General features: G+C 36.7%; 1 protein-coding gene across 3 annotated transcripts in view; it reads right to left on the reverse strand.

Annotated features, from left to right (window-relative positions):
- Nucleotides 1-3,582: 3,582 nt before the first annotated feature.
- Nucleotides 3,583-12,479, reverse strand: part of LOC131052756 (sphingoid long-chain bases kinase 2, mitochondrial) — a 66,462-nt gene continuing 57,565 nt past the window's right edge. For 2 of the 3 annotated variants that reach the window (XM_057987354.2, XM_057987355.2), the window contains exon 12: nucleotides 3,583-4,484. In XM_057987354.2, the coding sequence (XP_057843337.1) occupies nucleotides 4,340-4,484 (145 nt within the window). In that variant the 3' untranslated portion in view covers nucleotides 3,583-4,339. Of the gene's footprint in view, nucleotides 4,485-5,048; nucleotides 5,214-12,479 lie in introns of all 3 variants that reach the window. The other variant, XR_009107502.1, reaches the window with a different exon arrangement.

The raw sequence follows: 12,479 nt of genomic DNA on the forward strand, positions 1-12,479 counted from the left end.
ACCTGCAATCTTACATGTTAAGAGAGTTGAAAGGTTCGCTTTCTTTTAAAAGTACATGAGGGCATATCTATGTTTCGATTATGCTTTATGGTTCAGTTCAAAGCAGGGTTTTACATTTTTTTACATCATTAGGTGTGCGTTAGAATTTTACAGTTTTTTCCAAAATCGAATTTGTTGAAACTGAACACGTGTTTTACATCATTAGGTGTGCGTTAGAAAATGTAAATCGATTCAACTCTTTACAAGTGACTTGCATCGCAATGAAGGGTTTGACAGAACCGTTTTGTTCTGTAACAAAAATGATTGTTTTCTGCGGGATATAAGGAATTTTCAGAATCGGGTTGAGAAAAGCATTCGGAACTTTCTACGGAATGCTTTTCAGAGTTTAAAAAAAAACACATTTTTCTGCTGCAAAGTTACTTTGGGGGTCGTTGATTAAGCAAAAAGTGAAACAATTTTTTTTGTGTCGGCTTTTATACAGTGTCGGACGTTTGGTATTCAAGTTGTGTGAAGAGCATCGTATTTTTTCTAGAAAGATGTATCTGATTTTGGCATCTTCCATTTTTAGTGCTTTTGATCAGTTAAGAGAAGGATGTATTTTAAAAAATGATATTACAACAAAAAAGCGTCTGGGCTGTAAGATTGTTTCGGTATAAAAAAAACGGTTCTGATTTGTCTGCAGATGTTGTAACATCTTGATTTGCTCAGTGCGAGTCTATGTGGCTGGTGTTTTTTTGTTTTTTTCGTGTGGGGTGCTGAAAGGTGTTAAAAAAGTCTTTTTGAGAATTGAGACGGTTATGATGATGTAGTTTTTCTAAGGCTGTTTTTTTGTTGTGAAAAGGTATGAAATTTTATTAACATGAAGTCACTATGTGAATACAGTATTTTTGTATATGCCTTTACAGTATGCATGACTGAATGAGATAGCGAGTTTTGATTTGTTGATTATTGTTTGATAAAAGGAATTAGCGACTGTGCTTAATAGAAAAAGAAGAAAAGGAGATATTCTTTTTAATATTGATTATGAGACTGTAAAGATGTGGAACAAAAACAAAAACTGAGGATTTATACTTTGGTGGTCAGAGCTTTGAAGATTGAAAGTACAAGTGTGTAAAAGGGTGGATAAGAAAATGGTGTTCTGGGATGGACTGTTGTATGTAAGCAGATTTGTCGGTGGTTGTTGTACTGTACATGTTTCTCAAAAATTGTAATTCTGAGGTTGGTGCCCTTTGCAAGTTGGAGCTCACTGTTGTAAACTGGGTTGGTGCCCTCTGTGAGTTGGAGCTCACTGTTGTAAACAGGGTTGGTGCCCATCTTGATTTTTGAAGAATTATCTTTGAAACGTGGTCTCTTACCCGAAAGGGTTGTCCACGTGAAATCTTGAGTAAATCTTGAGTTTATGTGCTTGTGTATTCTTTGTAGTTTATCTTTGCGATTTCAAGTTTAAATTTGTTAAAATATTGATTCACCATCACTCCACTCACCTCCCCTCCTGCCTCAGAATTTTCTATGTACTTTTCACTCTTCTTAGTAGCCAATAAAGATTAAGGGTTGGCTTTAATTCTCTTGCTTTGTGTTTTATATCAAAATTACTGTCCAAACTTCACATTCAAATACTTTTAAGTCAAAAACATCAAGTATTAAAAAAAAAAAAATTAAGTTTAGTGTACTTTTTTAAATTTAAATCAGAGAAACTAAACGAGTTTGTCAAGTAGAGTATCAAGTTAAGCTTACAACTCCTTAGAATGACATGGTCTAACTAATTAATCAATCAACATAATCTGATAGCTCAATCAACCTAGTTTAACAATTAGTAATTTCTAATTGAAATAGTTCAGATTGGGTTACATTGACAAATCAATCAAGTCTCACATAGTTAACTAATCTAACTAAATGACAGTTCACATCATACTAATATCCCTAAATTATCACAAACTAATTAATAAAATGCAAACTAAAGTGCATGAAATACACCAACAAATTAGAAACTTTATTAACTTGCATGTGCTTATCCTTTCCCTTTCGACCCAAGGTGTCAAACAAAAGAGAAACAATCCAGAATTATTATATCATTAATCAACGAACTAATCATCCTAAGTTAATTGATCAATCCCTTGCTCCTAAACAATCAAACTCCATTTATTTGTTCCCATGTCTACTAAAAGCAATTAAGCATTTCTTCCCAAAACCTACCCCACTCTTTTAAGGGTTCATCATTATGGAGACTCCATATATTTTTGGATATTAAATCTAAAAATAAAACAATACACAGAAATAATAAAGGTTACAATGATCACTTGATTAAATTGCGCTGGGTCAGGTGGTTGAGTTGGACCATCACGACGGAAACATACGTTTGACCCTTGGTGGGCTCGGATCTCCATGCAAGTAGCAAGCCTTAGAGTCGTTTAATCCCATACACATACAATTAAAAAGTGTGCATTACCATCCTACAAACATATTAATATCATAGCCTCCGAAGATGTTTATCTATAACCTTTATGTGGTTTTCAGCAGTTCGACAAACAAACACTTGTTAAGGCGCATATGTGTTAGAAAGAGAATTGTAGTGAAAAAAACAGCCATTTTTTTTGTTCGCTGCCAAATAGTAGACTTTGAGGAGTCAATCAAAACAAAATATTCATGTACCAGACAAAATTAAATTCATTTATCACCCTTGATACATGGAGAGATCATATTTATAGGCATGATGCATGTTTCTTACCTTACACAAATTTCCTCCAACATTAATGGTAATCACATCACCATGCTCATCTACATGCCAATTTAGATTTATCTAGGAGCGATGAGTATGCTTCCTTTAGTTTTTGTTGCACTAACTTTGCTCTACTAACGTGTTCAATTACAATATTTGATATGCTCAAGACGTCTCCAAATTTACAATACATCCAGTACATAAAATGATCTCTTTGTAAATGCATTAAAACGCATCATGTCACTGGGAGAATATCAGCGAATAACAGAAAGCAAATATCCAATAGATAAAGATTACACCTTCACTGCTCTACCACATTGGCTCCCAGCTCAAGAAAAATCTATCATGATGTAACCTTACATTTTTTTACATTTTTTGCCATTATCTAGTTTGGCTTTCTCTAGCTTCCTAGCTCAATCCAGTGCTACTTCTCCTAGTGCGATGGATATTTCCGATTCAAAAAATTCTAGGCATATATTGATAAGTAGGAGGTTTTTTCAAAGTGAGTCAAATTATGATATTGCTATCAAGATTCAACTGCATGGTTTTTGAGTCAAGCCCATTGACCCATATTTCATGAGTCGTAGTTCACAAGAACCCATCCCTCATGAAAACTCGCAGTTGAATCCCGATAGCAATATCATAATCTAGGCATATATATGTATTATTTTAAAGTATGGCTGCCTCTTAGAAATGTAAAATAATTAATCAAGAAAATATGCCATATAGTAAAAATTCTCCATCAATTTTCAGTCATACACTACAAATAATAAACAGCAATTGCATTTCTCAGTTAATTCTTCATAGACTACTTGAAATTATAAACAGCAGTGTAGTTCTAGTTATTCGTTTTGTATTTTACATGATCCATGTAACTTACTTGATATATTAGTTCGAAATTATTTCAAGTCAACCTACAATGTGCGATCTTAAATCAAAACAGAGGAACAAAGCTAGGAAAATTTATCATGAAACTACACACCCATCGAAACAATCTTTTCAACAAATGAGGTCCTGTAGATCAATTTGGCCTAAAGGACGTTCAGTTTGTCTATTTCATCTCAAATGTTTTTAAAGATCCTTTGATAAAATGAACTTCCGTAAAAGGTGTATAAAATCAAGAGGATGTTTTCTTCACTCAAAACAGATAATCCACAAAATCAAGCTTGATTATGTATTATTAAGCAAACCTCTCAATGCTTTTGTGGCAGAAATCCAATACAATACACTATCAAGTGGAGGTGTGAAATTTTTTTTTACTGCAATCCTTCTGTAAACCATAGGAATTTCCAACACAGATTTGATAGATTACAAAATTTATACTAGAGTAGCTCCAATTTCTTTCTAGTTATTTTTTTTTTCTTCTACTCCAAAAATTTGACTGCTTGTCAAAACCCAAATATAACACTGCATTGGTTTAGCCCTTTTAACATCTTTAAGAAAATCCATGATCAAACCACTGCATGCACTGGTGACAATTTATTGCTTGTTGAAGAGAATGCTAGAATTCCAACATGTTTGTATTTGGCATTGTGACCGATTTGGGTAGCCTCAAGCAGCTGTGAAGCTGAAAATTGTAGAGGCAAGACATCAAATGCACAATGTTCATCTGGCTTAACAATTTCATATTAAAAAGTCAATGGCACCAGGTAAAATGGAAAATTTTCTTGGGAGGAACCCCTGGTGTTCACCGTCAGCTTGAACGTAGATGCTATCTGTTGTATTATTTGCATGCTCGATTAGCTCTTCCACTTCAATGGAACTGACACTACATAATGAAAGTTCACATATAGGAAGTCAAGCTAAAATTTATTCAAACTCACATATATAAAAATTGAGTTTTAAGCACCAGATGCCAAAATATCACGTGAAAACAAAATCAAGTGCAAATTAAAAGCTTAAAAACCATGTCAAGCACAATATTTTTAAAGCTTCTTTGAGATTACTTCATTGCTTACTCCAATGATTAATGCAAGTACTCTTAACTGTGAAATTTTATCATTAGGAGTATCAATTTCACTACAGCCCATAACATATCCTGTTGACCTAATATATGTTTTAAAACAAAGACCAAGGAACACAATTGCTTTAACAGTGAAAAAGCCTACTGTCTACCCTATAATTCAGATAGGCCTAACAGTGAAAAAACCTATTGTCAATAAACTGAATAAACAGTAGCTAGAAGTACATAATTCAAGTGACAATTTTCAATTTAAAATATTCATGTTTCAACAGACATGGTTAAGCACATAGATTAAAATATCACCTAAAATAGTAAAAACTCAATGGCTTGTGATTTTTCACAAGACAAAGCATCTCCCAAGTCACTCACCCAAAAACTCACTGATAAATTGTGAGTCCTCTCTGAAAATCCACCAACCATTTCTCCACAAATTGCAACTAGTTTTGGTGTGAAAGTGTTTCATATTTTGCTTGTACCCCAAACCATGACCACATATGCAAATGCCCATCCCACGGCTGTAAGATTCTCTCATGACTGCAAATAAATTATAAAACAACACTCACGATTGCAACAAAAAAAAACCTTGTGACTGCAAATAAAAAAAAAATTGCAACTGCAAATAAAACAAGTGTTATTCTGGCCGCAGTCCTGGGACTCCACCATATGTTTGCTGCACAAATGTGACAATTCCACTATGTTTTGTGCTTGAGGAAACTTTCAGCGATTTAGAGTTTTGAACCATAGGATAGAAAACTTATGTGAATAAATGTTTTCTGTCCTTTAGATATTGTGCTTGTTTACATAAAACTCAAGGGCAGGTTTTTGTGCTTTAAGTTTAATGGTCAGAAATTTTGCCAGGTTTTGAAGTTTTTTTGCTGAGTCACCAGGTACAAGTCAAATTTGGGCCTGTCAAAATTTTGCCAAGTGATAAGTTTTTAAACTATGGTTAAGCATGTAATGGTTGATTGTTTTTGTCCAGATAAAATTCTTTCAAACCGTTAATTTTTATAGTTACTCTCTAATTAAGATAGTTTTAAGCTTAAAAATTTTTAAAACTCCATTCCACTCAACAATTATAAATCACTGTCTGAATCCTGTGGTTGCATTAGAGAAGGATAACAGAAATTCTCCTAAGAAAACAGGCCAAAAATTCTCCAAAGAAAAAAAAAGGTTGAGAATTGTAGTGGTTTAAGGGCCTTCTGCAATTCAAGTCACTGTGCTTTGTAAATAATTTGAAAGCCTATAACCACCCTCAGGGATTCATTTACTACGTGAACTGTGAGAGGTTTGCTGATAATAGTGAATAAGAAAACTTCAAGAATCTAATCCAAGGAATTCAAGGACTCCGCACTGGATACTTGAATTTTGAACATTCGTGGCTATTAGAATGCCATATTAGACCTTAAACATAGCTGCTAGCTTCCTAATCTGCACCACATTTTCTCTTGTAGAACAGTATTTTGATGTCAAAAATCTCATGACAGGTGGGGGTCTAGCCCTCAGTTAATTTTTTGAGTTACTATTCAAGCTCAAAAAATTTCTATATATTTTCTGTTATTGGTCTATTCTGGTGACTGTGAATCTGTAAGAATATTGTCTGTAGTCCTTCCTTATTTCAAGATTTATGATTTCTTTTATTTTGATATTATCACTACAATCTATTCTGAAATTTGACATTTCATTAGTTGTAGTCTCGTAGATGACTATATCTAGGGTTACCCCAGGAAGTAGGAGACTTGAGAAGTACTGGAAGAAAGAAAGAAAGAATTGCAGTCGGAGAGCGAGACTTCATCATCTTAGAAATTTGGTGTATGTATAGGATGTGAATGATAAGGGAATGCATTGGGGATAGTGTGAATGGATGGTGATGTGGGCAACGTAAGCCATGCAATAGAATTCAAGGTGAGGTAAGGAGATGGAAAATTGAAATCAAAATTTGTTTTTTGTGAGGTATATGGTCAGAAGTCTTTGAAATAAATGTATAATGTCTGATGTGTGGCTGTAATAATAAGAGTTAAAAAGGGTAGGCATAATGATTAGACTGTGGGTGGGTGAAAACACATGGATGAGAGGACATGCAGGTAGAAGATTGAGTTGAGATGTGTAAGTGGTGCAATATTATGTGAAAAGGGAACAAAGATAAATTTAGAATGTCCCTTTGGGTTCATGTGGAGAGCACAATCCTTTGTAGCTTGTTGGATACTACTTGAGGGGGCTTTATTCATTGAACACTCATTGGGTTATGTAGCATGGTAATGTATGAGGAGACTGGTGTTGTTGGTGTTAATTTGGAGCATCTCAACACCTATAAAGACAAATATGTATGGCAGGTGGCACCCAAATCTTAATTAAATTGCCAAAAGACAGTGATTAAGCATAGTGGAAGATATTAACGAAAGGACATGTTCATTCAAAAAGTCATCTTCATTCTAAGAGATGTCTTCTTCAAGAAAAGGATAAAGATATAAATGCATAATGAAGTAGTATGAAAAGGGAGGGAAGAAAGGAGATGAGAGGATCATCAGAGGATCAATATAGAATTGGAAACTTATCTCTTCTCTTAACCATAAGGATCAATGTTTAAGGAGAGAGAATAAGACATTCAATCAATCAGAATAAGAGATAGATATCTGAGTATAAGTAGTGAATCAGACTGCTGTAAGGCAAACAGCAGACTTATATACTGATATAATGCATAATGGAATATTGTTAGGAATAATAGGCCAATACATGGCATATACTAATAAGCTATTCCAATTATAATTACAGATCTATATCTGTATATAGACTGAGATAATATCAATAGGATTTATAATACATAAGAAACCAATAGATTACTGCTCTAGTCCTTAGTCTTCCACTAATGCCTACATTGGGATAGGGGGTTTGTGTAGGGAGATTAGATAGAGCATATATGCTGATTATTCCAGTGTCGATCATTGGAGCACACAGCCTGGTACGCTGTATGTCTTTCTGATGTCTGTTAAATAAATACATTTACAGAATATATAAGACATTCCTTTAAAGAATCTAGTTATAAGGTGTGCATTGATCTATAGATATAATATCATATGTATTCATAATGTGTGAATCAGCCTATATATATATATATCAAGGGCTTGATCCTGGATTCTTCTGCTAATACCTGGGTAAGGATTGGCATGATTGTGTAGGGAAAGGCGGTCTAAATCCTCACAAGTCAGGCAATCCCGAGATGGGGTAAGGACAAGTATGCTGGAAACCTTGAGGGAGTAGTCCAAGATGGGGTAAGGGTCTGCATCCGGAAACCTTGAGGGAGCCTACTTGTTGATTGGTCTCTAAGTGCCCTAGCACAATAATTTTCACTCCACAGTTTGGGTTAGAGAAGTAACAAGGATAAGACCTTGATATATAGGGTCATGGAATTGTATTATTAAGAAGTAAATGCCCACTAATCTAATCATTTAAATTAAGATGTTATAGTATTTAATGATGCATTCAATAATATAGATTAATTGCAGTGTTACCCGGAAACACATTTCCACCCTTAAGACACACATTCCAGAAACGGAAACGGTTTTGAGGACGAGGGACGGCTGGAAACGTTTCCAAGCCGTCCCCGATCCTCGAAAATTTTCGGAAACCGTCCCGGAAACTCGGAAACGGTCAACATTTTTTTCGGGGACCGTTAACCGTCCCTGGGACGGCTGGGGACACCCGAGCCGTCCCCTGACCGTCCCAGGGACGGATGGCCATTTCCAGCAGTAGACAAAAAAAAAAAAAAAATTCCAGTCACTGCGATTAAAAATTGAAGGAAAGCAATTAAAATTTTTTTAATGAAAATCGCTGATATTGAAAATTTAAGGAATTCTTGGGGATGACCCCATAACGCAGTGATTAGCTGCAAGCCTCCTGCATGGGAGGTCTTGAGTTCGAGTTTGCTCAAGCCCCATGTGTCTCACACACAAGCAATGGAGAGATAAGGTGATGTTTGGGCATGGAAGACAGGACGGCACAAGGAGATATAAGGGTGTTAATGCCAAACAAATATGACGATGAGGCTCATCAAAAATGTGGTCTCACTGGTTCATAGCTCCAGTCAAAATCGATTCAGCTTCGGCCCATTACCAAGCAAAACAAAATAAAAATTAAGGAATTCCGAATTAGGAAAGCGATAAAAAAAAAATTATTTTTAATAATTAGTATTGAAAGAATTTAGTAAAGCGATTAAATTTTTTTTAATTTTTACTATCAATATCGTATGAAATATGATATTGATATAATAATATCGATACCATATTTCATATGATATCGATATGTCATATAAGTTAGTGACATAGTTTTAAAAGAAAATAAAAACCTTTGCGGACGGCAGCGCTCAGCAAGGGAAGAGAAATACTGAATACTATGAACTGGTGAAGTGTGAAAGGATTTTTCCGTCTGAGCAAGGGAAAAGAAGATTGTGAAGTTTGAATTTTATTGCTCAAGCATAGACTCAAGACTTCACCTAGGGTTTGAACTTGAAGAAAAGAAAGAAAATTTAAGAAGCAAGACTATTTGGATTTGCCATTTCAGATTTCCCCATATATATATATATATATATATATATATAGCCGTCCCTTGTTCTGGGAAAAAAAAATGTCCCGAAAACCCGTTTCCCCATCCCCCCTTCCAGAAAACTCGGGGTAACATAGATTAATTGTTGATAAACAGCCTACCTCCAAGTAGGGGACATTGCATTGTCTAACAAGAAATTCAATTACCATCTAACATGTTGGAAATAGACTGTCATGTAACTTGGTGAGGGCAGCAACTAACTATCTTGGTAAATGGTGTGCAGCCCGAAGCAGTTGGGTGGGATTGGCTTAAGGCAGTCTTCTTTATTTGGGGAGGCTTTGGCGGCTAAATTGTACTGGAGGTGGTGTGTTGAACAGGATCGTGGTTGAGCTAGGATTTTTCTTTCAAGTATATGCAGAGGATCCGGAAGGAGGAAATCCCAAGATATCCGCTTGCAAGAAAAGGCTCTACGATTTGGAGTACTCTCAAGAAAGGGGCTACACTGATAAAAGATGGCCTTTTTTGGATCTGTAAGAGGGGGGAGGAGGTGCTTTTTTGGTTCTATTCTTGGGATGGTTATCCCCCCATTATTGATCAGTTTCCTAATTTAGTGAATCTTTGCCAGAGGTTCCTAGAGGCAGGGTGGTCTAGAGTGAATGACTTTATGTCTGTTTATAGGTGTGGGCAAATGGAGATGGTGCGGTGGAAGGATCCTAATGAATGGCCGGTTGTTGATATGGAGGAAGACTGCACTGAGCTTCATGGCATTTTGGCTAGTAGACACTGTAGTTCCCTTAAGGATAGGGATAGACTTGCTTGGTCCCCAAATCCTAAGGGTGTTTTTACTGCTGCCAAGGGATACCAGGAGCTATTGTTTCGTCGCTTGGAAGGGAGGGAGGTGCACTGGTGGAAATATGTTTGGAACAATGTCTCTTGGCCGAAGTGTAACTGTTTTGTTTGGACTTTGGCTTTGAATAGATGTCTAACCTGGGACAATATTCGCAAGCGTGGGTTCCACGGGCCTTCCATCTATGTCTTGTGTGGTAATGGAGAGTAGGATTCCTCTCACCTATTCTTCAGATGCCCTTTCTCGTTGTTGCTCTGGCATTACTAGTGGGGGGTGTGGAAGCACCCATGTGTTCATGCGGATTCTTTGTTGGAGTTTTGGAGCAGTTTGGGCAGGCCTTCTATTTTGTCCTCTTTTCTCCAGACTGTCTGGCACATTGGGCCCATTTTCATACTTTGGCAGATCTGGCTAGAGAGGAATAGGAGGATTTTTAGGGAAGTCAGACTGTTAGTTCAGCAAGTGTGGAATAGAATCATTGGCATGTGTTGTGACGTATTCACACATCGCCCCATTGCAAATGGGGACCCCTACTTTTTGCTTTCTAGGGTTACTTTTCTTCGTCTTTTAGGTTCTTGGCTTTTAGTCTTTGCATTGAAGGGTCGCCAAGGGGCTCATTAGGATAGCAGGCTCTGCTTGAGTTGAGGTGGGTCAGTAGGTGGTCTAGGTCAAGGTCTCTTTGAAAGCCTTCTCTAGGTCAGGCCTTTGCTCTTGTTTCTAGGTTAAGTCTTGATCGAGTTTGAGGAAGTCCTTATATCCTGCTAGGGTGACCTTGCCTTTAAGATCTAGGGCATTTAGTCAAGGAAGTGATGAGGAATTTGAGTGAATTTCCTTAGAAATCTCTTTTGCTCCCAGTCTAGACCTCAAAGCTTGCTCATACATCTTGACTGAATGAGGAATGACCTATTTTTTCCTTGTGAACAAGTTGGAACGAGATGGGATGAGGAAATTGAGTCTAAAAGAGAAATTTCGCTCCTGACCCTTCCAAAGGGTCCAGAGCGAAATTCCTGGATAGGTCCTGTCCTTCCAAAGGTACCTAGGCGAAATGGTTAAAATGCACTTTTCATTCAACATCTTGGCTAGGAACTCCTTTAAGAAGGTTTGTTAGCATGTATTGAGGTGAGAACAACATGAATGAGGGTAAAGTTTGAATATTTGATTGATATTTAAGGCTAAAACACCAATTTCGCTCCTAACCCTTCCAAAGGGTCCAGAGCGAATTTCCTTGGATCTCCCTAATTTGCATCAAGCTTAGGTTCCATGGCATTAATTGAGGTTGTTTCAACTTAGAGGTGCCCTTAGGCATGCAGTTGAGTGGGTCATAATCGCTAAATGTGAAGAATTTGGGCATAATTACAAATTTCGCTCCTGACCCTTCCAAAAGGCCCAGAGCGAAATTCCCCAAAAGACCTATTTCTTCACTAAGGAAATCAAATAATGGACATATATGGCAAGGAAAGGAGTCAAGAAGATAAGTCTAAAGCAAAGATGAGTGAAAAAGAAGTGTGAAATGAGCCAAAAAGAGCAAATTCGCTCCTGACCCTTCCAAAAGTTCTAGAGCAAATTTCTTCATGAAGCACTATCCCTTGCTCCAACCTTTGAATTAATCCATTCCTAAGCATTCTTGAAGGCCAAACACTTGTTTTTGATGAGAAAAAGTTGAAAATGAAGTCAATGGAAAATTGAGCCTAAAACATCAATTTTGCTCCTAACCCTTCCAAAGGGTCCAAAGCGAAATTCTTAGAAAACCTTTTTTCCTCACCACTTTGATGGCAAGTTGGCTTGAATATGACAAGATAAAGGGGAAATGGACAAGTCCTAGGCAACTTGAATGAGAATTAAGCCTGAAATTGCAATTTTTGCTCCTGACCCTTCCAAAGGGTCCAGAGCGAAATCGTTAACTAGACTCTCTATTTTGCCTAATGCACTAAAAGGACCTTGCTTTGAGCTAAATAAATGGCGAATTGACTTGATTATGGTAAGAGGAGATTTGACAAGTTAAATTCAAGGCAAAGAAAGGAGAAAAGAAGTGTGAAATGAGCCTAAGGAAGAATTTCGCTCCTGACCCTTCCAAAGGGTCCAGAGCAAAATTTCTTAAAACCTTACTTTGCTCCTTGTTCAAGCCAAGATCTTTGTTCCTAGGATATTGTGGAGAGAGGATGGATATATATTTGCCTTAAGAAGTGAATGGAAGTAAAGGCAATGATAGATTTGAGGGTAAAAGACAAATTTCACTCCTGACCCTTCCAAAGGGTCCAAAGCAAAATTTTATAGAATCCTCCCTTTGCTTCAAATTTGAACTAATTTTGTGCCTTGAAGCCTTGGCTAGGGTGTCATCATGCCTTGGAAGAAATTGAGGGGTGAAAAGGTGGAGGATTTGGGCCTAGAATGCAAATTTCGCTCCTGACCCTTCCAAAGGG

The sequence above is a fragment of the Cryptomeria japonica genome, chromosome 6 (genome assembly GCF_030272615.1).
Source record: "Cryptomeria japonica chromosome 6, Sugi_1.0, whole genome shotgun sequence".
In the NCBI taxonomy this organism is placed as follows: domain Eukaryota; kingdom Viridiplantae; phylum Streptophyta; class Pinopsida; order Cupressales; family Cupressaceae; genus Cryptomeria; species Cryptomeria japonica.